The 25,409-nt window shown below is 41.0% G+C and overlaps 2 protein-coding genes across 4 annotated transcripts in view; one reads left to right on the top strand and one right to left on the bottom strand.

The window, feature by feature from the left end:
- csul (protein arginine N-methyltransferase 5) overlaps positions 1-18,168 on the bottom strand; it is a 160,928-nt gene extending 142,760 nt beyond the window's left edge. For all 3 annotated transcript variants that reach the window (XM_070084649.1, XM_070084651.1, XM_070084650.1), the window contains exon 1: positions 18,033-18,168. In XM_070084649.1, the coding sequence (XP_069940750.1) occupies positions 18,033-18,118 (86 nt within the window). In that variant the 5' untranslated portion in view covers positions 18,119-18,168. The remainder of the gene's footprint in view (positions 1-18,032) is intronic.
- A 1,578-nt stretch (positions 18,169-19,746) lies between these two features.
- The window catches only part of LOC138852659 (uncharacterized), an 85,850-nt gene continuing 80,187 nt past the window's right edge, over positions 19,747-25,409 (top strand). Inside the window, exon 1 of the mRNA XM_070084749.1 lies at positions 19,747-20,098. Coding sequence (XP_069940850.1) covers positions 20,022-20,098 — 77 coding nt within the window. The 5' untranslated portion in view covers positions 19,747-20,021. The remainder of the gene's footprint in view (positions 20,099-25,409) is intronic.

Genomic DNA, 25,409 nt, shown 5'->3' with positions numbered 1-25,409 from the left:
CGCCATAAACAAAAAATCTAGGCGCCCGCATAGCATTGTGGGAACGCCGGCTCAGTTACCCTTGTTCACCATCCCTTGTAGCAAGTCAGCTCTCACTCCACGGAAAATTGGGACTCTCCTCTTCCTATCTGATAGTTCTGACACTGATGGAAGTGGAAATGAAGATGAATTCTATGGCTTTGATCAGTTAGTGACCGAAAGGAATGACCAGGATATTGATAATAGTGCAGAAAACCCTGACGATCCTCAACCTTCTACCTCTGGTGTGGGCACTCGTCAGCCACGGTCAGTTGTACCTCAACGCAAGAGAAAACTAATATTTTTGCGTGGTCAGGCCTCTGACTTCAGTAATGATGATGATAGTGACGTGGATTGTGATTTTATTACGCTTGACGATCATTCGAGTAGTGAGAGTGAGGAATCATATTCACCAGTGAAGCGTCAGTATGTACGCCGCCACATGCGCTCGGGTAGTGTACCCTATGCTGTGCCCAGGGGATGGAGTACATCCCATGGCCCTACACCAGGTTTAGATAGTGATAGTGAGGATGATGTGGCTACACTTGGCATGGATAGACCACAGGCATCAGTAGATGGTGGTAGTGGTGATGGTAGTGGCACCGCCATGCGTGACTCACCAGCCCAGGCTGGGACCCATGCTGCTGACTCCTCAGTTCAAAGACAAAGCGGAGCGTCAGCCACCAGCCCACCACAACCACAACCACCCGCACAACCAGCCTATGATGTCCAGTATCCACCAGCAAACCGTATCTGGGATTGGCAGCAAAATCCCAATTTTGTTCCCAAGCCCCACCACTTTGATGACTCTCAAAGTGGAATTCTACCTACTTGTCCCCTTGGAACCACGGCCAATGAACTGGAATTCTTTGAATTATTCTTTGACCAGCCATTGATGGAAACTATTGTCAGGGAAAGTAATAAGTATTTTGAGTACACCATGGCAAATACGATCATATCGCCACAGTCAACACTACACCGGTGGAAAGAGACGACTGCTGCAGAAATGTATTTGCTTTTTGCAACAATAATGCTTATGCCTCATGTCTATAAGCATAATATAAAAGCATACTGGTCCACAGATCGGCTAATTTCTACCCTGGTCTTCAGTGAAATCATCCCAGTGAACAAGTTTATCTTACTGTTACGTATGTTGCACTTCTCTGACAAAACCAGGCCTGACAGAAGTGACAGGTTATACAAGATTAGAAATGTTTTTATGTATATCAAACATGATGGCTGCAAGGGGAGACACGCAGGCGCGGGCTGGTAGACAAGTCTGGTACGCGAGACGAAACACAGGGCACAGTGCGAAACTCGGGACAAAATTTAGCCAAAAAAAGGTTCTAAAGTCGAAGCATGTGATACTCAGGGCGAACAAAACTTGGATTCCATTGTACTGTAGTATAAATTTTTTAGCGCTGTCGAGAAAATAGTATCATTCATTATTGGTGAGTACCCATACATCTAACTTTACTTTTACTAAATTACCATATATTTACCGTACGTACACCAAAGAAAACGGGCTTGCATGAATTACAGTACATATGGGGGTAACATCAGTATTTTACATTCTAGCACTGTGGGAGACATAGCAGTACAGTACTGTATATAAGTTTATCTTTACATTTTTTTTTTAAGGGTGATGTATGAAGCTAAATTTGAAATTAAATTGAAGGTGTTTTGGGAGCATATTTAGGTTTAAACTATAAAAATAGGCATTTATAGGTTTTTTTTTTTTAACCGCATCCAGAATTCGTGGGAGGTCCTTGAATGGAACCCCCGCGAAATTGGGGGGGACTACTGTACTAGCAAGGAGGGAAGAGTATATGGAGAAAAAGAGAGAGATTAAGAGAATGGTGAAGCAATGTAAAAAAAGAGCAAATGAGAGAGTGGGAGATGTTATCAGCAAATTTTGTTGAAAATAAGAAAAAGTTTTGGAGTGAGATTAATAAGTTAAGGAAGCCTAGAGAACAAATGGATTTGTCAGTTAAAGACAGGAGAGGAGAGTTATTAAATGGAGAGTTAGAGGTATTGGAAAGATGGAGGGAATATTTTGAGGAATTGTTAAATGTTGATGAAGATAGGGAAGCTGTGATTTCGTGTATAGGGCAAGGAGGAATAACATCTTGTAGGAGTGAGGAAGAGCCAGTTGTGAGTGTGGGGGAAGTTCGTGAGGCAGTAGGTAAAATGAAAGGGGGTAAGGCAGCCGGGATTGATGGGATAAAGATAGAAATGTTAAAAGCAGGTGGGGATATAGTTTTGGAGTGGTTGGTGCAATTATTTAATAAATGTATGGAAGAGGGTAAGGTACCTAGGGATTGGCAGAGAGCATGCATAGTTCCTTTGTATAAAGGCAAAGGGGACAAAAGAGAGTGCAAAAATTATAGGGGGATAAGTCTGTTGAGTATACCTGGTAAAGTGTATGGTAGAGTTATTATTGAAAGAATTAAGAGTTAGACGGAGAATAGGATAGCAGATGAACAAGGAGGCTTTAGGAAAGGTAGGGGGTGTGTGGACCAGGTGTTTACAGTGAAACATATAAGTGAACAGTATTTAGATAAGGCTAAAGAGGTCTTTGTGGCATTTATGGATTTGGAAAAGGCTTATGACAGGGTGGATAGGGGGGCAATGTGGCAGATGTTGCAGGTGTATGGTGTAGGAGGTAGGTTACTGAAAGCAGTGAAGAGTTTTTACGAGGATAGTGAGGCTCAAGTTAGTGTGTGTAGGAGGGAGGGAAATTGTTTCCCAGTAAAAGTAGGCCTTAGACAAGGATGTGTGATGTCACCGTGGTTGTTTAATATATTTATAGATGGGGTTGTAAGAGAAGTAAATGTGAGGGTCTTGGCAAGAGGTGTGGAGTTAAAAGATAAAGAATCACACATAAAGTGGGAGTTGTCACAGTTGCTCTTTGCTGATGACACTGCTCTTGGAAGATTCTGAAGAGAAGTTGCAGAGATTGGTGGATGAATTTGGTAGGGTGTGCAAAAGAAGAAAATTAAAAGTGAATACAGGAAAGAGTAAGGTTATGAGGATAACAAAAAGATTAGGTGATGAAAGATTGGATATCAGATTGGAGGGAGAGAGTATGGAGGAGGTGAATGTATTCAGATATTTGGGAGTGGACGTGTCAGCGGATGGGTCTATGAAAGATGAGGTGAATCACAGAACTGATGAGGGGAAAAGGGTGAGTGGTGCACTTAGGAGTCTGTGGAGACAAAGAACTTTGTCCTTGGAGGCAAAGAGGGGAATGTATGAGAGTATAGTTTTACCAACGCTCTCATATGGGTGTGAAGCATGGGTGATGAATGTTGCAGCGAGGAGAAGGCTGGAGGCAGTGGAGATGTCATGTCAGAGGGCAATGTGTGGTGTGAATATAATGCAGAGAATTCATAGTTTGGAAGTTAGGAGGAGGTGCAGGATTACCAAAACTAATGTCCAGAGGGCTGAGGAAGGGTTGTTGAGGTGGTTCGGACATGTAGAGAGAATGGAGCGAAACAGAGTGACTTCAAGAGTGTATCAGTCTGTAGTGGAAGGAAGGCAGGGTAGGGGTCAGCCTAGGAAAGGTTGGAGGGAGGGGGTAAAGGAAGTTTTGTGTGCGAGGGGCTTGGACTTCCAGCAGGCATGCGTGAGCATGTTTGATAGGAGTGAATGGAGACAAATGGTTTTTAATACTTGACGTGCTGTTGGAGTGTGAGCAAAGTAACATTTATGAAGGGGTTCAGGGAAACCGGCAGGCCGGACTTGAGTCCTGGAGATGGGAAGTACAGTGCCTGCACTCTGAAGGAGGGGTGTTAATGTTGCAGTTTAAACTGTAGTGTAAAGCACCCTTCTGGCAAGACAGTGATGGAGTGAATGATGGTGAAAGTTTTTCTTTTTTGGGCCACCCTGCCTTGGTGGGAATCGGCCAGTGTGATAATAATAAAAAAATACTGTACTAGCATATATAATTCATAGTACCCTTCAAATTGTCTCCAAAAAGCAAAATTTGGCCTAGACATTAGATAATGGGTCTGTGTAGTAGGTGTAAAAAAAAAAAAAAAAAAAAAAAACTGCTCCACACAAAACATGGAAAAAACAGCTAACCTCTGGCTCTGCATTTGAGTTAAAATAGTGACACTTTGGGGGCATTTTTTTTTTTATTATTTTTTTTTTTACTGGTTGTTTGTTGAGGCTTGAAACAAGCATCAAAGTAGTGAAAATGGGAGATTTTTGCATGATTTTTCAAGGAAAGGGTAGCCCCCCTACAAGGTCCCTAGTCTGTTTTATTACTTTTTAATAGGTCTACAACAATTACTGGGATGGTTTAAACCATAACAAAGCATTCTTGGTTATGATTTATTAACTGAGTAATATAGGGGAAAATTTAGATTCTGTGACATTAAAAATTAAGGGCAAGTATTATGTAGTTAAGGCCTGGGGACATAATTAGTAGAGAGGGAAGGTTGCTTTAGTGGCTCAAATGACTACAGTGTTTCCTTTGGACTTTATTTTTAAATTGCAATTTGTTGAAAAGTGTAAAACTGGCCAAATTTCTGAATTTTGGGTGAGTAAGACATGTAGTAGTTGATGGTTGAATGGATAGTTGCTTGCAATTAGTGAATAGTACTGTGAGGGAAAAATTAATTAAATAAGAGTGGGAGACTGAATGAGTGGTGGAGGCAGTAAGACTGTTCTCAAAGGGGTGTGTGAGCCATTACCTTTAACTCTTTCAGGGTCCAGAGGCCAAATTTCCAAGTGCGCACCAGTGTCCAAGAATTTTCAAAAAATAATTTTGTTATTTTTTCTTATGGAATGGTAGAGAATCTTTTTCTGAAGGTAATAAAATAAAAAGTATGAAATTTGATGGAAAATTGGTGAAATTATGATCTTGCAAATTTTGATGTGTCAGCAATATTTACGCATCAGTGATTTTGCCGACTTTGACTCCCATTTTAGGCCAATTACCTTATTCCAGTCGACCAAATTCTTAGCTGTTCACTAGTATTACTTCTATTCTATCGACTGAGCACAAGATATCACCAACTCAACTGTTTCAACTACAAAACAGAGTGATTGGAAATTGGTAATTTGTCCAATTTAGTGCAAAGTTCAAAATATTCCAATTTCAAAACAGGGTCCAGAATAAACAATGCAGGCATTCCTGGCACTAAACTAACAATTCCTCTGTTCATTAGTTATGTTTTCAGGCTTTACAAATGAATTCCGTTTTGATTTTTAATTCACATAATGAATTTTTATTCAAACCAAAAAATAGATTTACTATCATGCAATATTGTAATAATTGTATAAATAATATCAGCACATTTGTGAACGTATATTAGACCCACCAGCTGGCACATATTAGACATGTGAGGTCATTTGTTTACTCTTGAACATCAGCAAAAATTTAACATTTCCACTACTTTGAGCTCAGTTTCAAACCATTTTCAGTAATAAAACCAATCAAAATCATCTCTATTTCTGTAATATATCTTCCATTCTATCAAATGAGACCAAGAAATTGCAAATACAACTATAAAAAACATACAAAAAACAGTGCAAAGTTGCTGTTTTAATCGAAAATTATGGTCTCAGTTTTTTTCTCATTATGCACTGTGTGCTGCAGAATTTGTTTTATGTGGTGCACACATACCACATAGATGTATTCTCTCATACCACTCACAGCTTATCAGAGTGAGCTGAGCTCATGGCGTAGATCTACGGTTTGGACCCTCAACGTAAAGCCGTAGATCTACAGCATAAATCCTGAAAGGGTTAACCTCCCTTCTCCACCCGGCGTTAGTTAACCCTTTCAGGGTTGGTGCCGTACTAGTACGCATAAATTCTAGCACCTTCAAATGTAGCGAGAGAAAGCTGGTGGGCCTACATGTGAAAGAATGGGTCTATGTGGTCAGTGTGTGCAGTATAAAAAAAAATCCTGCAGCACACAGTGCATAATGAGAGAGAAAAAAAAAATTACTATTTTTGGTTTAAAACAGCGACTTTGCAGCGTATTTTCGTATGCTATTTATGGTTGTATCCCAGTTTTCCTGGTCTCATTTTATAGAATGGAAGACATATTACGGAAATTGAGAGGATTTTAATTGGTTTCACAATGAAAAGTACCTTGAAATTGAGCTCAAAGTAGCACAAATGTTCAATTTTTGCCAAAGTTCAAAAGTAAATAAATCAAGCCATGATCCAATACATGTCAACTGGTGAGTCTAATATTCTTTCACAAGTGTGCTGATATTATTTATACCATTTCTACACTAATGTAGTAGTCTGCAAAACAGTAAATCTTCTAATTTTTGTGAGAATAAAAATTCAAAGTGGAAAGCAAACGAAGTGTAACAGAGGCCTGGGGATGTGACTAATGAACAGAGGAAATGTTATTTTTGTGCCAGGAATGTGTCTTCTTTATTCTGGACCCTATTTGGAAATGGGCAGCTTTTGAAATTTGTGTGAAATTGGCAAAATTGTCAATTTTGGACCACTTTATTGGTTAGTTGACATTGGTATATGGGTGGTTTCTTGTACTCATTCGATAGAAAAAATGGAGTTCTAGAGAAATAGTTATGATTTTTGTCGACTGGTACATTGGAATTGACTGAAAATAGAGCTCAAAGTGGGCGAAAGCGCCGATACGTAAACATCGTCAAGACCGCTAACTTTGCGAGAACATAATTCCGTAAGTTTTCCATCAAATTTCATACTTTTGGTGTCATTATGATCGGGAAAAGATTCTCTATCATTTCATAAGAAAAAATAATTATTTTTTTCGAAAAATTTCTGACCCTGAGAACAAGTTTAGGAGAGGGCCTGCCAACCCTGAAAGGGTTAACAAGGAACCCTTGCTGATGGAGGAATGTCACTTTGGCTTTCTGCTCTCATTAAGTATGGAGTTCCATTCTTGGTTAGTTAAAACTTGTTAGGATCTTAATTTGTTTATACAGACTTGATTATACTTAAGATGCTAATGTAATGTTACTGGTTATCACCATTACTTTAAAAGGCCTTCAGCTATCATGTGAGTGACTTCTTGTCCGGTTTGTAATTTCTTTTTCTTCTTCTTCTCAGCCCTGCTGTACAATTTGGGGTCACCTGACAGAAGTGAGGTGAGAAGAACTGCATGATCTAATCATAGATCTGAAATGTTATAATTCTTCATTCTGAGAGCTCTATGCTCCTCCACCACTGGTTTGGGACTACACTTTTCCTACGTCATAATTACAAGGACTCTGCTGTTCTACTACCTCTGTGCAGATCAACGATCTCGTCAAAGCCGTCATTTTGAGAACTCTTGTTTTTCTCATGCCACCAGGACTGAGCTACCATTTCTAAATCCTCCTCCGTGTACGGAACTCTACATTTTCTCTATACATCTGTTGCTGATCTCCAGTTATCTACCATGGCTGGCAGCCAAACTCCATTAATTATGCTACTAACTGTGTATCTTTATTGGCATTGGTACCTTCTGGAGCTGGACTTCACAACAGTAACAACCACCTGTGACCATAGTGTGATCACAGTGATTCCTGAGAGCCCTGCCAATAACACCAGCAGAATCAGAAGACCAACATTCTGGTATTTGTATATATTAACCCTTTGAGGGTCCGTCCCGTAGATCTACGACTTTACATTCAGGGTCCAAACCGTAGATCTACGTCATGAGCTCAGCTCACTCTGATAAACTGTGAGTGGTACATTTGGGCCTAGATATGACAGAATACATCTATGTGGTATGTGTGCACCACATAAAACAGATCCTGCAGCACGCTGTGTATAATGAGAGAAAAAAACTGAAATCATGATTTTTCGATTAAAACAGTGACTTTGCGGTGTTTTTTCGTATGTTTTTTATAGTTCTATTTGCGATTTCTTGGTCTCATTTGATAGAATGAAAGACATATTACAGAAATAGAGATGATTTTGATTGGTTTTAGCACTGGAAATGGCTTGAAACTGAGCTCAAAGTAGCAGAAATGTTAAATTTTTGCCGATATTCAAGAGTAAACAAACGACCTCACACGTCTAATACACGCCAGCTGGTGGGTCTAATATGCATTCACAAATATGGTGATGATATTTATACAATTATTACAGTATTGCATAACAGTAAATCTTCTATTTTTTTGGTGTGAATAAAAATTCATTATGTGAATAAAAAATAAAAATGGAATTTATTTGTAAAGCCTCAAAACGTAACTAATGAACAGAGGAAATGTTAGTTTAGTTCCAGGAATACCTACATTGTTTATTCTGGACCTTATTTTGAAATTGGAATATTTTGAACTTTGTGTTAAATTGACCAAATTAACAATTTCAGATCACTTTAATTTGTAGTTGAAACAGTTGACTTGGCGATTTCTTGTGCTCAATCGATAGAATAGAAGTAATACTAGTGAAATAGCTAAGAATTTGGTTGACTGGAATAATGTAATTGGCCTAAAATGGGAGTCAAAGTCGGCAAAATCGCCGATTCGTAAATATCGCTGACACATCAAAATTCGCGAGAGCATAATTTCGTCAATTTTTCATCAAATTTCATACTTTTTGTTTTATTACCCTCACAAAAAGATTCTCTACCATTTCATAAGAAAAAAATAAAAAAAAATTTTTTTTTAAATTCTTGGACACTGGGGCACCACTTCAGATTTGGGCCTTGGACCCTGAAGGAGTTAAGCTTGCTTCATTTAATGTATTTATTTAATTTTTACATCATTTGCTTCAGCTAGGACGAGTTCATATTTAATTTTATAATTTATGAGAGATTTACTTATATTTAATAAAAATTGCTCATCTTATTTTGTTACAACTTATTTTTCTATCTTTTCTTTTCTTGAGGAGGGGGCTCCTTCAAATGCTCTCTGAATACAGTAGGGCCCCGCTTTACAGCATCTCACCTTACGGCGTTCCGGTAATACGGACATTTCAGATTACGACCAAAACTATATGGCTCTCCCCCACCTAACTTTCTAATACAATCACCATGCGCCACTTGGTTTGTTTACATTCTATTCAACATTGATGGACTGACCACATCGACTCAAGGTTGAGGGACTGATTACCTCATTCTCCTCTTGTTTTTCAAGTTTATCCTTTGCATGGACTGATGAAGCCACTGTGTGGTGAAACGTTTCCTCAATTAAGAAACCCAAGAGTTGCACATGTGTCTAATTTAACTGAGTGGATAGAGTTATCAGAGCTTATTGGGTAGCATTGAAAATTGGTTTGGGCAAATGTTTTGTTAGTGGGATGGATTGTAAAGGGCCTGCCTAGTATGGGCCAACAGGCCTGCTGCAGTGTTCCTCCTTTCTTATGTTCTTATGTGAGCACTGCGTCTCGCCATTATGTCTGGAGCCTTTCCAAAATTTAAAGTGTTTTAAAGTTATTTCATATTTTATATATACAGTGGACCCCCGGTTATCGGATGTAATCCGTTATAGAAGGTTGGCGGATAACCGAAATGGCCGAAAACCGAATTAATATTTCCCTTAAGAATTAATGGAAATACAATTAATCCATTCCAGATAAAAATATTCACAATTTTTTTTCTTTTTAACAATTATGAAAGTATTACATATCTTTATTGAAGGTCAATGAAAGTATTACATATCTTTATTGAAGGTTAATGCTGGCTTCTGGAAGATAGGGAAGAAGAAAGAGGGAGGAGTTAGTGTTTGGAGGGGGAATCCCCCTCCATAAAGACTTTAGGTAGCAAAGCCTTCTCTGGGGTTACTTCCCTTCTTTGTCTTGTAATGCCACTAGGACCAGCTTGAGTGTCACTGGACCCCTGTCTCACAAAATAACTGTCCAGAGTGCTCTGTTTCTGGCGTCTCTTTAAGATTTCCCCGAAGTGGGACAGGGTTTTGTCACTAAACATGTTGCAGATATGGCTTGTTTCAGCTTTGTCAGGGTGGTGTTTCTCTACAAAAGCTTGCCTTACAACACTGTGTATGCCACTATGCTTCTTAAATCTATCAAACCATCCTTTGCTGGCCATAAATTCACAAACTGCAGCACTTGCTCCAGGCATTTTCTTTGCAAGATCCTCATGCAACTGCCTTGCCTTCTCACAAATAATAGACTCCACAACACTGTCTCTCACTAATTCTTTTTTCTTAATCCACAATAATAATAACTTTTCCATCTCTTCCATTATTGGTGGCCTTTGTTTAGTTGGAAAAGTTACTCCTTTTGCAACATTAGCATCTTTGATTTGTTCTTTCTTTGCCAGGATGGATGTAATTGTTGATTTATTCTTGATATACATCCTGGCAAGTTCCACCACCTTCATACCACTCTCAAACTTTTCCATCACTTCACACTTAACCCCTTGACTGTTGCAACACCAAATCCTGAGGTGTCTCCTGGTGTAGCAAATTAAAAAAAAAAAAAAAAAAAAAAAAACTTATGAAATGATAGGGAATCCTTTCCCTATTGTAATGACACTAAAAGAACGAAATTTGATGGAAAACTGACTGAATTACACTCTCGCGAAGTTAGCGGCCTCGGCGATATATACGAATCGGCAATTTCGCCCACTTTGAGCCCTATTTTTCGGCTAATTCCATTGTTCCAGTTGACCAAACTCATAGCTATTTCTTTAGAACTCCATTTTCTTATCGATTGAGTATAAGAAACTGCTCATTTACTGATTTCAACTACCCAATAATGTGGTCAGAAATTTGCAATTTGGCCAATTTCATGAAAATTAAAAAATATGACAATTTTAAAATAGGGTCCAGAATGAACAATGCAGACATTCCTGGCTCTAAAATAACATTTTCTTTGTTTATCAGTCACATCTCCAAGCCCCTCTGATATTACTCTTGCTTTCTATTCTGAATTTTTATTCAAACAAAAAATAGAAGATTTACTGTTTTGCAGACTATTGCAATATTGTAATAATTGTATAAATAATGTCAACCCATTCATGACTGCATATTAGAAGGGCTACTTGGACATTTATTGTAAAATGATATCATTTGTTTACTTTTGAACATCGGCAAAAAACAAACATTTCCCCTACTTTGAGCTCCATTTCAAGGTTCTTTTCATAGTAAAATCAATCAAAATCGCCTCTAATTCTATAATGTTTTCCATTCTATCAAATGAGACCAAGAAAAAGAGAATACAACAATAAATACTATACAAAAATAGACCACAAAGTCGGCATTTTAATTAAAAAAAAAAAAAAAAGGTCGGAGTTTTTTTTTTCTCATTATGCACTGCGTGCTGCAGGATTTTTTTTATATGTTTACACTGACCACACAGACCCATTCTCTCACACATGGTCCTACCAGCTTTCTCCTGCTTGATTTGAAGCCGCTAGAATTTATGAGTATATATACGTCAAAAACTGTGGCTTGTAAGATGTATATATATGACCAAAACAGTCAAAGGGTTAATGAACAGAGACAATAATGTTTTAGTGCCTAGAAAGTCTAGTGTTTATTTTGGACTATTTTAAAATTTATTTTTAATTTTGTGTAAAATTGCCTAAATTATAAATTTCTGTGCACTTTATAGAGTATTCTGATAACTGAATGGGAGGTTGTGGTCAACTGATAGAATGGAAGCTATCACAGCAAAATAGCTAAGCATTTGGTCAAACTGAGCAATGGAACTGACTTAAAATAGGACTCAAAGTGAGAAAATTGCCAATGTATAACTGCAACCAGACTGCTAATTTAGCTGCTACATAATTCCAAAAGTTTAAAATAAAATTTTGCCCTTTTGGTTTTATTACCTTAAAAAAAAAAAAAAACTCTACTATCCTTCCAGAGGATTTTTTTAAATGTGAACACATAGCAATTTTAATTTTGGGGTCTGAATAATAAGAGTTAATGACCACTATGTTATTGTCATCCATGACCATCATGATGTTATCAGCGATCTTCATATTTTCAATGGCCACCATAGTATTATCACCAATGGCCACCATAGTATTATCACCAATGGCCACCATGGTATTATCAAAGACCATCACAGTATTATCAATGACCACCATGGTATTATCAATGACCACCATGATATTATCAATGCTCACTACAGTATTATCAACAACCACCATGGTATTATCACCAATGACCATCATGGTATTATCACCAATGACCATCATGCTATAATCACTAATGACCATCATGCTATTATCACTAATGAGCACCGTGGTATTATGAACAAGCACCGTGGTATTATGAATAACCACTGCGGTATTATGAATGAGCACCGTGGTATTACAAACGACCACTGTGGTATTATGAATGACCACCATGGTATTATGAATGACCACCATGGTATGAATGACCAAGGTATTATGAATGACCACCATGGTATCGATAAACTAGACACGTGCAACACTTGGGTATCTTTACTGAGGAAACGTTTTGGCACACAGTGGCTTCCCCAGCACATACTAAGGAGAATGGCGAAGAACAGGAGGAGTTTGAAGTAATCAGTCCCTCAGCCTTGAGTTGATGTAATTAGGCCATCAATCTTGAAAAGAATACAGCACGTGTGTGAAGAAGTGGCTTATATACTGTAGGCAGGAGAGGTGCAACAGTCGTAGGTGGTATCACATTTGTCCGATGTGGAAGTAGGTCATGCCCAAGGGTTAGGCAAGTGAAGAATTCCCTGTAATGTGATACTACCTACGACTGCTGTACCTCTCCTGCCTACATTATATAAGCTACTTCTTCGCACATATGCTGTATTCTCTTCGAGATTGATGGACTGATTACACAGACTCAAGGCTGAGGGACTGATTACCTCAAACTCCTCCTGTTCTTCACCATTCTCCTTAGTATGGACTGATGAAGCTAGTGTGTGGCAAAACGTTTCCTCATTTGCTCGTTTGCACAAAACTACTAAACACCTCAAATGATGTATGTAGTTGAAGTTTTGGCAGTAAAGAATGAAAGCCAAAACCTTGTCATTGTGGTAGTATACAAACCTCCAGATGCAACTTCCCAGCAATTCCAGGAGCAGCTTGAGAAAACTGACCACTGTCTGGAAAATCTCCCGACTCCTGTCCCAAACATCTTACTACTAGGAGATTTCAACTTGAGACACCTAAAATGGAGGAGTATGTATAACAAACAATGTTTTAGCAGAGATCACCCCAGGAGGCAGCTCAGATGAAAATTCACACACACACACACACACGAACAATTAAATCTCTGCACCAAATTCACCTTAAACCAGCAAATAATAGAGCCTACATGACTAGAAAATACTATCCAATACGTAATATACCTGTATCAAAGACAATACACTCAGATCACAACATAACTGAGGTACAGACATGTATGCACAAGGCTCCTGACCAGCAAAATGTGAGCAGTCATTAAGGTCTCTTCACGAAATTCAATTTCAATAGCAAAAATATACAATGGGATCAAGTAAACCATGTCCTAAATAAAACAAGCTGGGAGGATATCTTAAACAACACGGAGCCGAACATTTGCCTTGAAAAAATTAAATCTGTGGTTCTTGAGATCTGCTCAAGACACATTCCATTAAGAAAAAGAGAAGATGTAAGCTAGAAAGAGAGAGACGTTCCCTATACAGACGAAGATGAAGAGTCACAGAGCTGTTGAGTGGGGCCAATATATCTGAAATACGAAGAGAGGCACTAGTCAATGAAATTACAAGTATCAAACTTAAGCTGAAGGAATCTTACAGGAGACAAGAATCACAGGAAGAACTAAAAGCCATTGAGGAATTTAAAAAACCCAAAATGCTTCTTCTCTTATGCCAAATCTAAGGGAAAAACAACATCCAGTATTGGGCCCCTGCTTATGCGGGATGGGACATACACAGATGACAGCCAAGAAATGAGTGAGATACTAAACTCCCAATATTAATCAGTGTTCAGCGAGCCACTGCTCAGACTAAAGGTCGACAATCCAAATGAATTCTTTATGAGCAAAACCCAAAATTTGGTCATCTCAAAAATCTCAGAAATTATTCTAACTTCACACAACTTTGAAGAAGCAATTAATGACATGCCCATGCGCTCTGCCCCAGACCCAAACTCATGGAACTCCGTGTTCATCAAGAATTACAATAAGCTCCTATCGCATCCCTTAAGCATTTTATGGAGAGGGAGCATGTACACAGGGGTCATCCCACACACACTAAAAACAACAGACATAGCCCCACTCCACAAAGGTGGCAGTAAAGCAATTGCAAAGAACTACAGACCGATAGCACTAACATCCCATATCATAAAAATCTTTGAGAGGGTTCTAAGAAGCAAGATCGCCAACAACCTAGATACCCATCAATTACACAAGTCAGGGCAACATAAGTTTAGAGCAGGTCGCTCCTGCCTGTCCCAGCTACTGGACCACTATGACAAGGTCCTGGATGATGTAGAGAATAAACATAATACAGATGTAGTATACACAGACTTTGCAAAAGCTTTCGGCAAGTGTGACCACAGTGTAATGGCACACAAAATGCGTGATAAAGGAATAATGGGAAAAGTTGGTAGATGGATCTACAACTTCCTGACAAATAGAACAAAAAAGAGTAATAGTAAACAGAGTAAAGTCCCAGGCAGACACGGTAAAAAGCTCTGTTCCATAAGGCACAGTACTCGCTCCCATTCTATTCCTGATCCTCATTTCTGACATAGACAGAGATGTAAGCCATAGCTCCATGTCTTCCTTTGCAGATGACACCTGGATTACCAAGGCAGTGACCTCCATCGAAGACACTGCGAGTCTCCAAGCGGACATCAACCAAATCTTCAAATGGGCCATTCAAAACAACATGAAGTTCAACGAGGAGAAATTTCAACTACTTAGATATGGGGAACTTGAAGAAATTAAAAATGTATCAGGGTATACGACAAATTCTAACCATACAATAGAGTGGAAAAGTAATGTGAAGGACCTGGGAGTGATAATGTCAGAGGATCTCGCCTTCAAAGACCACAACAATGTATCTACCTCATCCGCTAGGAAAATGATAGGATGGATAATGAGAACCTTCAAAACTAGGGGTGCCAAGCTCATGATGATTCTCTTCAAATCACTTGTGCTCTCTAAGTTGGAATAATGCTGTACACTAATGGCCCCCTTCAAGGCTGGCAACATTGCAGACCTGGAGAGTGTACAAAGAACTTTCACAGCACACATAAGTATGATAAGGCACCTAAACAACTGGGAACGGTTGAAGGTCCTTGATCTGTATTCGCTCGAACGCAGGCGAGAGAGATACATGATAATATACACTTGGAAGGTCCTGGAGGGATTGGTACCAAACCAGCATACGAAAATCACTCCATATTAAAGCAAAAGACTCGGCAGGAAATGCAACATTCCCCCGATGAAAAGCAGGGGCGCCACAAGTACACTGAGAGCCAACACAATAAGTGTCCGGGGCCCAAGACTGTTCAACTGCCTCCCAGCATACATAAGGGGGATTACCAATAGATCTCTGGCTGTCTTCAAGAAGGCACTGGACAGGCACCTGAAGTCAGCACCTGACTAACCGGGCTGTGGTTCGTGTGTCAGCTTGCGTGTAGTCAGCAGTAACAGCCTGGTTGATCAGACCCTGATCCACCATGAGGCCTGGTCTCAGACTGGGCTGCGGGGGCGTTGACCCCCAAAACCCTCTCCAGGTAAACCCAAGTGTTGCACATGTGTAATTTATCAACTTATCGGTTCTCTGAACCATTCATTTACACCATGGTATCACCAAGGACCACTATGGTATCACCAAGGACCACCATGGTATCACCAAGGACCATCATAGTATCACCAAGGACCACCATGGTATCACCAAGGACCACCATGGTATCACCAAGGAACTCTTGGTATCACCAATGACCACCATGGTATCACTCAAGACCATCATGGTATCACTCAAGACCACTATGGTATCACTCAAGACCATCATGGTATCACTCAAGACCATTATGGTATCACTCAAGACCATCATGGTATCACTCAAGACCACTATGGTATCACTCAAGACCACTATGGTATCACTCAAAACCACTATGGTATCACTCAAGACCACTATATCACTCAAGACCACTATGGTATCACTCAAGACCATCATGGTATCACTCAAGACCATCATGGTATCACTCAAGACCATCATGGTATCACTCAAGACCATCATGGTATCACTCAAGACCACTATGGTATCACTCAAGACCATCATGGTATCACTCAAGACCATCATGGTATCACTCAAGACCACTATGGTATCACTCAAGACCATCATGGTATCACTCAAGACCATCATGGTATCACTCAAGACCATCATGGTATCACTCAAGACCATCAAAGTATCACTCAAGACTACTATGGTATCACTCAAGACCATCATGGTATCACTCAAGACCATCATGGTATCACTCAAGACCATCATGGTATCACTCAAGACCATCATGGTATCACTCAAGACCATCAAAGTATCACTCAAGACTACTATGGTATCACTCAAGACCACCATGGTATCACTCAAGACCATCATGGTATCACTCAAGACCATCATGGTATTACTCAAGACCATCATGGTATCACTGAAGACCATCATGGTATCACTCAAGACCACTATGGTATCACTCAAGACCATCAAAGTATCACTCAAGACTACTATGGTATCACTCAAGACCACTATGGTATCACCCAAGACCATCATGGTATCACTCAAGACCATCAAAGTATCACTCAAGACCACTATGGTATCACTTAAGACCATCATGGTATCACTCAAGACCATCATGGTATCACTCAAAACCACTATGGTATCACTCAAGACCATCAAAGTATCACTCAAGACTACTATGGTATCACTCAAGACCACCATGGTATCACTCAAGACCATCATGGTATTACTCAAGACCATCATGGTATCACTGAAGACCATCATGGTATCACTCAAGACCATCAAAGTATCACTCAAGACCATCATGGTATCACTCAAGACCATTATGGTATCACTCAAGACCATCATGGTATCACTCAAGACCACTATGGTATCACTCAAGACCACTATGGTATCACTCAAGACCACTATATCACTCAAGACCACTATGGTATCACTCAAGACCATCATGGTATCACTCAAGACCATCATGGTATCACTCAAGACCATCATGGTATCACTCAAGACCATCATGGTATCACTCAAGACCACTATGGTATCACTCAAGACCATCATGGTATCACTCAAGACCATCATGGTATCACTCAAGACCACTATGGTATCACTCAAGACCATCATGGTATCACTCAAGACCATCATGGTATCACTCAAGACCATCAAAGTATCACTCAAGACTACTATGGTATCACTCAAGACCATCATGGTATCACTCAAGACCATCATGGTATCACTCAAGACCATCATGGTATCACTCAAGACCACTATGGTATCACTCAAGACCATCAAAGTATCACTCAAGACTACCATGGTATCACTCAAGACCACCATGGTATCACTCAAGACCATCATGGTATCACTCAAGACCATCATGGTATTACTCAAGACCATCATGGTATCACTGAAGACCATCATGGTATCACTCAAGACCACTATGGTATCACTCAAGACCATCAAAGTATCACTCAAGACTACTATGGTATCACTCAAGACCACTATGGTATCACCCAAGACCATCATGGTATCACTCAAGACCATCAAAGTATCACTCAAGACCACTATGGTATCACTTAAGACCATCATGGTATCACTCAAGACCATCATGGTATTACTCAAGACCATCATGGTATCATCGTCAAACTAAAACAATAAAAAATATATTCGACTATTGCATGATGACTATCAGGTCACTCTAGTGATCCTGGGTCTGAGACCGCCCACACGGACCATTACTTCAGTAATTACTTCCTGCCTCGTGACAAATTTCTTCAATACAAAAGAAAACACTGATAAGAGACCCTTTCATTAAGGACGGGATACCACGAGAATTAATCATACTAAAGTGTTTTCTTCTCTGTCAAAAAGGGACTTGTGCCTCAATGCTCGTACGTGGCACCTACCCTGCTCTTGTCGAGTCCTGCAGGCTGTCACTGAGTTCGTAAACATTAGGATATTCCAGACCACACGAGACACGAGCGCTCGCCATGACTGTAAACAAGAGACTGAAGCTCAGTGACTAGCAAATAGCGTATTGATCCTCCACTTACCATCATACACAAATGAGTCTCCTCGGTAACAACTGACGCTCATCTTGCGCGCCATCAACTCGCTGATGCTATTTTCTATATAAGCTAATGTTTAGGCCTCACGCATAATTTTTAGCTCATACAATAAATTTATATATTAAATTGTGTATAATCTAATCTAGTATAACCCACTATTATTTGCGAAACTGATGAATTTCATCGTTATTATATCAATTTGCTGCTTTATCTGACAATACAATATTGTTTATACTCTGCAATATTAAACACTTCATATAACTAGTAAGTTGTCATGCGCCCGTATTGTTTACTCAAGCTATTAATTAAATTAATTTTTTCTACCCTCGCTCGGGGTTCTACCCGAGCGAGGGTAGAACCCCAAGCGAGGGTAGAATCCCAAGTGAGGGTAGAACCCCGAGCGAGGGTAGAACCCCAAGCGAGGGTAGAACCCCAAGCGAGGGTAGAATACCAAGCGAGGGTAGAATCCCAAGCGAGGGTAGAACCCCGAGCGAGGGTAGAACCCCCGAGCGAGGGTAGAACCCCGAGGGTAGAAAGCGAGGGTAGAACCCCGAGCGAGGGTAGAACCCCAAGCGAGGGTAGAACCCCGAGCGAGGGTAGAACCCCAACGAGGGTAGAACCCCGAGCGAGGGTAGAACCCCGAGCGAGGGTAGAACCCCAAGCGAGGGTAGAACCCCAACGAGGGTAGAACCCCGAGCGAGGGTAGAACCCCGAGCGAGGGTAGAACCCCAAGCGAGGGTAGAACCCCAAGCGAGGGTAGAATACCAAGCGAGGGTAGAATCCCAAGCGAGGGTAGAACCCCGAGCGAGGGTAGAACCCCAAGCGAGGGTAGAACCCCGAGCGAGGGTAGAACCCCAAGCGAGGGTAGAACCCCAACGAGGGTAGAACCCCGAGCGAGGGTAGAACCCCGAGCGAGGGTAGAACCCCAAGCGAGGGTAGAACCCCGAGCGAGGGTAGAACCCCAAGCGAGGGTAGAACCCCGAGCGAGGGTAGAACCCCAAGCGAGGGTAGAACCCCAAGTGAGGGTAGAACCCCAAGCGAGGCGAAATGTAAGGAGTGACCTTTCAAAGTGGTCCTCTTACCCGGTCGTATATAGATACCCGAGGAGTTGTGTATGAATGTTATACAGTACCTAAGGAATTAATAGTGTTGTGGGTCGCATACTGGGAAAGGACCTGAAAAGAGACCAATTGGAAATAAGACAATGTTTGTCTGCCTTAGGCTACGCTGGGTTATAAACACTGGGGTTATTAATCCGAAAGTAATTCACTTCATCCTTAGTTAAATCACTAATATCATCGTTGCATACCTACCTTGTATCAGCTACCGTACTCTTATATACTTGTGTAAGATGCAAGACTATTTTTTCAAGTTAATTGTGTAATGAAAGATTTTAATGTATACAACTTCAGTCAGTCGAGTCTGGTGTCAAATGTTACACGGAAATGGAAATATATATATATATATATATATATATATATATATATATATATATATATATATATATATATATATATATATATATATATATATATATATGTAAGTTGTGTACTATAAAAGAAGGTGGAGTTCTTATTAGTGGTAGTAATACTGGGAACTCAGACAATGTTTCCTTGTGAAGGTTGTGTTGTCATGACAACGGTGTCCCTCCCTGATAGTCTAGCAGGTCATTGTTATGGTGTAGTGATAACCGCTTCATAGGTCATCACCTCACAGGCCATCACCTGTGGTCTATGCTAGGAGACACTCACCTCCTGTGTCCTGAGCAGCTACCACCAGCATCTAGCAGTCCAGGCACTAGTGGCATCATCTGGCACTGACCAGGAAATGAGTAAGGAAGAGCTCTGCCCAGCATCCAAGAGCTGGCACTGGAATGAACACCGAGGTGAACTGGTCAAAATCAGGTGCGGTACATATTTTATTACTGACATTATTGTTTCTATCCGAGGGTAATTTATTTACTCACACTGACTTTATTACTTTATCTGAGAGGCTATTTACACATAAATTACAATAGAAGTTAATTGTTAGACTTTAATAATAATAATAATAATAATAATAATAATAATAATAATAATTCCTACAAACATGATACAACTTATGAACACCTAGCTGACGCCCGAAATGCTCAGCATAACAAGGGGCTTTCTATATAGTACACAATAACCCGCACATAGACGAGAGGAGCTTACGACGACGTTTCGGTCCGACTTGGACCATTTACAAAGTCACACTAACGAAAAGGATTCATTTATTCATTAGGGATCTGCCGGTACTTCCGGCCCGGGTCTTCTCCAGATGGTGACCCGACGAAAAGGAGAAAAGGAGGGAGTATATATAGGCCAGCCCATTGCGACACCGGCTCTCCTCTTTCTCCTGTCCCTGCTAATCTTTACATGGAATACTTGAGACTGTTCTTCTTACTATCGATGTGGGTACCTGGATGTTAGTCGACTGGTGTGGGTCGCATCCTGGGACAAAACTTACCTAATTTGTCCGAAATGCTCTGCATAACAAGCGGCTTTCTATATAGTAGTATGTCATTGATGTCAGCTAGATCTTTATACCTTGTACATGTACTTGTAGAAATAAAGATATTATTATTATTATTATTATTATTATTATTATTATTATTATTAATATTAATAATCTTGCCCCTTTCATTAAGTTTAAAGCTGAATGAGAATCTAATTCCTTGCTTCCTTTCCTTGATATTCGTGTCCACCGTTCAGATACAGGTTTTGCCTTTTCCGTTTACCGCAAACCTATACACAGTGGCATGTACATTCACTACTTTTCTTATCATGCTTCCTCTGTCAAGAGGTGTTCTTATCTCCCTCTTTCTCCGTGCTCTCCGCATTTGTGATCCTCAGTTCCTTGAATCAGAAATTTCCACTCTTCATAATTCATTTTCCCGTCTTGGCTACCCTTCCCATTTCATGTGCTTAATTGTCCACTTATTGAGGAATACAGCGATAGACAGTATAATAACCTATGTGACATGTAAAGATATCTTATTAATGGAAGTAAGATACTAGATATACTAAGCAAATTTCCTAAATTTGCTTGTTCACTATAGATATGTAGATATAAATCCATATGTATTCCTGATAACCCTTTGGGGCCTAGTTCCTAGGCCTTTTGTGTATCCATATGCTCTCGCGCTACCGTCCACAGGATGGATATGGGGTGCACAATAAACTAGCCACTTCGGTGGCAAAATCTAAATCTAATCCCATTTCATAGACTCTGCCTTCTCAAGTGCTAAACGTAATTTCTTCTCTCCTAAACTCTCTACTCCTGGGAACTCTTCTGTCCTCTGCCTTCCCTACAATTCCGGTCTTTCTAATCTCACCAACTTTCTCCGTTCCTTAGACATCAAACTTACTTTCCGCCAGACTAACACTCTTCGCACTAATCTAGTTCATACCTCTCCTCCCTCTATAGATGCTCCTGGTGTCTACTCTATTTCTTGTTCCTCCTGTCCTCTTCAGTACTTTGGGAAAACTGGCCGATCTCTTTCTGACAGACTTAGTGAGCACAAAAATAGTGTTAGGCTTGCCGACACTAACAATGCTCTTTTCTGTCACGTCAGAGATCACAGCCATCCTATTGACTGTGTCTTCTGCTAAAACTCTTCCCTACTTCTAACTTTAACAGTCGCCGTCTGGTTGAATCCTCCCTAATACACAACTTTCCTTGGATGAATCTTAGTCCCGGCTTCGTCTCTGTAAATGCCTTCCTTCCCCACTACATTGTAAAATGCTCCAAACTTCAGAACACCCGTGACTTAACTTGATTCCTTTTTCTTCTTCTCCCTCTTCCCCTTTCCTCTTTCCTCTTTCTCCTTTGAGTTGTCTTTCTTCTGCTTTGGGTATTTGTTCCTTCATTATTTATTCCCCCCCTCCTCTGTGTTCTTGCTCCTACCCTCTGTGGGCCCCTAGCTCCCTTGAAATGCTCCTCTTTCTTAGTATTTGACTGGCTCCACCTCCATCATATTACCTTCCTCACTACTACCCTCTACCTCCACTACTACTACTACCACCTCCTGGCCTATATATACTCCTTCCTTCTCTCCCTCCCTTCCCAACCCCTTCCCTGCACCTCCCTCCCTTCCATATCTCCCTCCCCTACCCCAATGCCTGGGTTACTCCACGCACTTGGTCTACCTCTCCTACTCTACACACATCAAACACCAACACACTGACTACAAGCACTTCTCCTTAAGATAAGATAAGATTTCGTTCGGATTTTTAACCCCGGAGGGTTAGCCACCCAGGATAACCCAAGAAAGTCAGTTCGTCATCGAGGACTGTCTAACTTATTTCCATTGGGGTCCTTAATCTTGTCCCCCAGGATGCGACCCACACCAGTCGACTAACACCCAGGTACCTATTTGCTGCTAGGTGAACAGGACAATAGGTGTAAGGAAACGTGTCGGAATTTCCACCCGCCGGGAATCGAACCCGGGCCCTCCGTGTGTGAAGCGGGAGCTTTAGCCACCAGACCACCGGGCCACACTAGACTACACTAGACTACAAAACTAACTGTCAACTCGCCACTGCTGCCCACTCTGCGATGGTAATCCCTCAAGCTTACCAATCAGACTACTCACATGTCCTTAACCTAATCTTGTCTGCTAACAATCTTCCCTCTTTAATTATCCCTCCTTCCTGCTTCTCTTCTAAGCCCCCTACAACCTCTCCCTCCTCCCCCTCTCCCACCCCCCCACTTCCTAAACCCACCAGCTCTCCTCCTTCCCTAACCCTCTTCACTACTTCTACCCCTCCCACCAACACCCCTAATGCTGCTGCAACGACCACCCCTCCCCCCACCTCCTTACCCACTTCCTCATCCCCAACCAAAGCTTACACTTCCTCATCCCTTACCATAGCTACCACTTCCTCATCCCCTACCAAAGCTTCCACTTCCTCTGCATCCACCTTCGCCCACTCCACCACAACCAAAACTTCATCCAGGTCCAACTCCACCTCCTCCAGACAAAATCCACTCAAACCTCAACCTGCCCCAACTTCTGACAGACCAAAGAACATAAAAACAGATCCATCTCTTCCTCCCCCTCCAGGAAACGGGTCTGTAACACCTACAAACACACATCCGCTGATGGCACCACTATCACAGGCTTTAATCTAAACTCCCCTGACATTAACTTTGCTATGACGAAACCATTAAATCATGTTTAAGGTGATTCAGTTCAACGTACGTTCTTACTTTACAATTGGAAATAAATTAGACACCTACTGACCGACCTCCTTGAAGCAGAGAGGCCAGATACTGTTTTGCTAAACAGTACCTGCCTCAAAGCCCCCCAACGTATCCGCCATTATGGTTATACTGCACTACAGTCCCCCTATGATCCCCACGATGGGGTTACCATCCTTGTCATATCCAACATAAAACACGAATTTCTCCCAATCCCTTTTATCACCAGCACTGTCTTGCGGTCAGAATACACACCCACCTTGGCCCTTTATCTTTTTCACCACCTATGCTCGCCCCAGAACTATTCTCAACATACACAATCTTTCCTTAGTCTTCAACTACACCAACACACCAACATACCTACTAGCTGACATGAATGCCAAACACACCGCCTTTCATCACACCAGTAACAACCAACTTGGTCACCAATTACTCAACTTCGCAAACCATAAACACCTAATTCATCTCGGCCCAGACTTCAGCACCTGCAACCAGACAGGCCAAGGCAAACCAGACATCATTCTGGCAAACCGAGCCAGCTCTCTATTTCAACACTACATCTCACCTGGCCGTATTTCAGGCTCTGATCACATCCTAGTCATCTTACACATCTCCTCCAACCCTATCCTCATCCCGGCCACACCTTCCTTCTCCTACAAGAACGCTGACTGGGATGCTTTCAAACAAGACATAGACAGTACTAACCTCACCTATGACTACAACAACAAACCTATCTCTGACATCGATACTCAACTTGATCTCATCCAGGACACCATTACACAAGCAGCCAACATCAGCAATACCAAAGAAAACTCACACCACTCGTTATTCCTTCAAACCCTCACTCAGAACAAGAAGACTAATTATCTGCTACCACAACCACTTCCTCTACAACACACAGATTTAATCAAGTCCGATTAGATCTCACTTACCTTAGAAACAACATTCTACACAGCCTATACCAAGACCACAACAATCACTGGTCACAACTCATACAACAAGCAAAAAATCAGAGGCACAACTCCCACCAACAAATTCAAACACATCACCCACAACAACACACACATCTCAGACCCGCAGGCTGCTACTAACATCTTCAAAAACATCTGGGAGAACATCTTCCACCCTCATCCACCTCACCCTAACGTTATTCAAGACATTCAGAACACAGAACACTGAAACACTGCACACACCCAAGAAACAACATCCGCATAAACACAAAACAAAAGACGTTGAAAAAACTTTTGACACTGTCTGGCATGAAGGGCTCAAGTACAAACTCTGCACTAACTTTAACCTGCCTCTCACTACACGTAAACTCCTCTGCAACTTCCTAGAGTCTTCCACATATATCATCAGATCATTTCCCAAGGCTAACCTCCCTAGATATTGGTAATACTATCCTCCCTGGTGGGATATTCAAACGGAAACGTTTTAATGTTCCCCCTGATCAGCATGATGACTTTGTTGCACATGTGACTGACTGGTATAATTCCTATGAGTGTACCTCTGTCGAGACTTTTAACAATGACCTTGTGAGCAGTATTCAGAACTACTTAGAGCCGCCTCTGAAACCTCCTACTAATCTAAATCCAAATGACTCCCATAATATTACAATGATTCTGAACTTCGAACACTGAAACGTACTGCTCGCAGACTAGGCCTAGCCTATAGAAACCATCGTACCCCTGAAATGCTGAGCCTCTTCCAAACTGCCCTTGCTGCTGCCAGAGAGCGTATGACAGAGCTGCGGCAAACAGACTGGGAACAATTTGTCAATGGTCTCAATGCTCACACCCCACTTAGCCGGGCATGGAGGGACATAAATAGAAATAAGGGTAACAGAACTGGGCAGATCGCGCACCCTCATCCCTTGCATTGGGCGAATGAGTTAGTCAGTGCTTGGGCTGCTACATCTAGTTATGACAATCTTCCTAGTACCACACAGGCGAAATTAATGGACAAATATGATGCAAGGGAGGGACTTGTTTG

Source organism: Cherax quadricarinatus, chromosome 13 (genome assembly GCF_038502225.1).
Source record: "Cherax quadricarinatus isolate ZL_2023a chromosome 13, ASM3850222v1, whole genome shotgun sequence".
In the NCBI taxonomy this organism is placed as follows: domain Eukaryota; kingdom Metazoa; phylum Arthropoda; class Malacostraca; order Decapoda; family Parastacidae; genus Cherax; species Cherax quadricarinatus.
The sequence above is the reverse complement of the archived record's forward strand: the minus strand, read 5'-3'. Positions and strand labels throughout refer to the sequence as shown.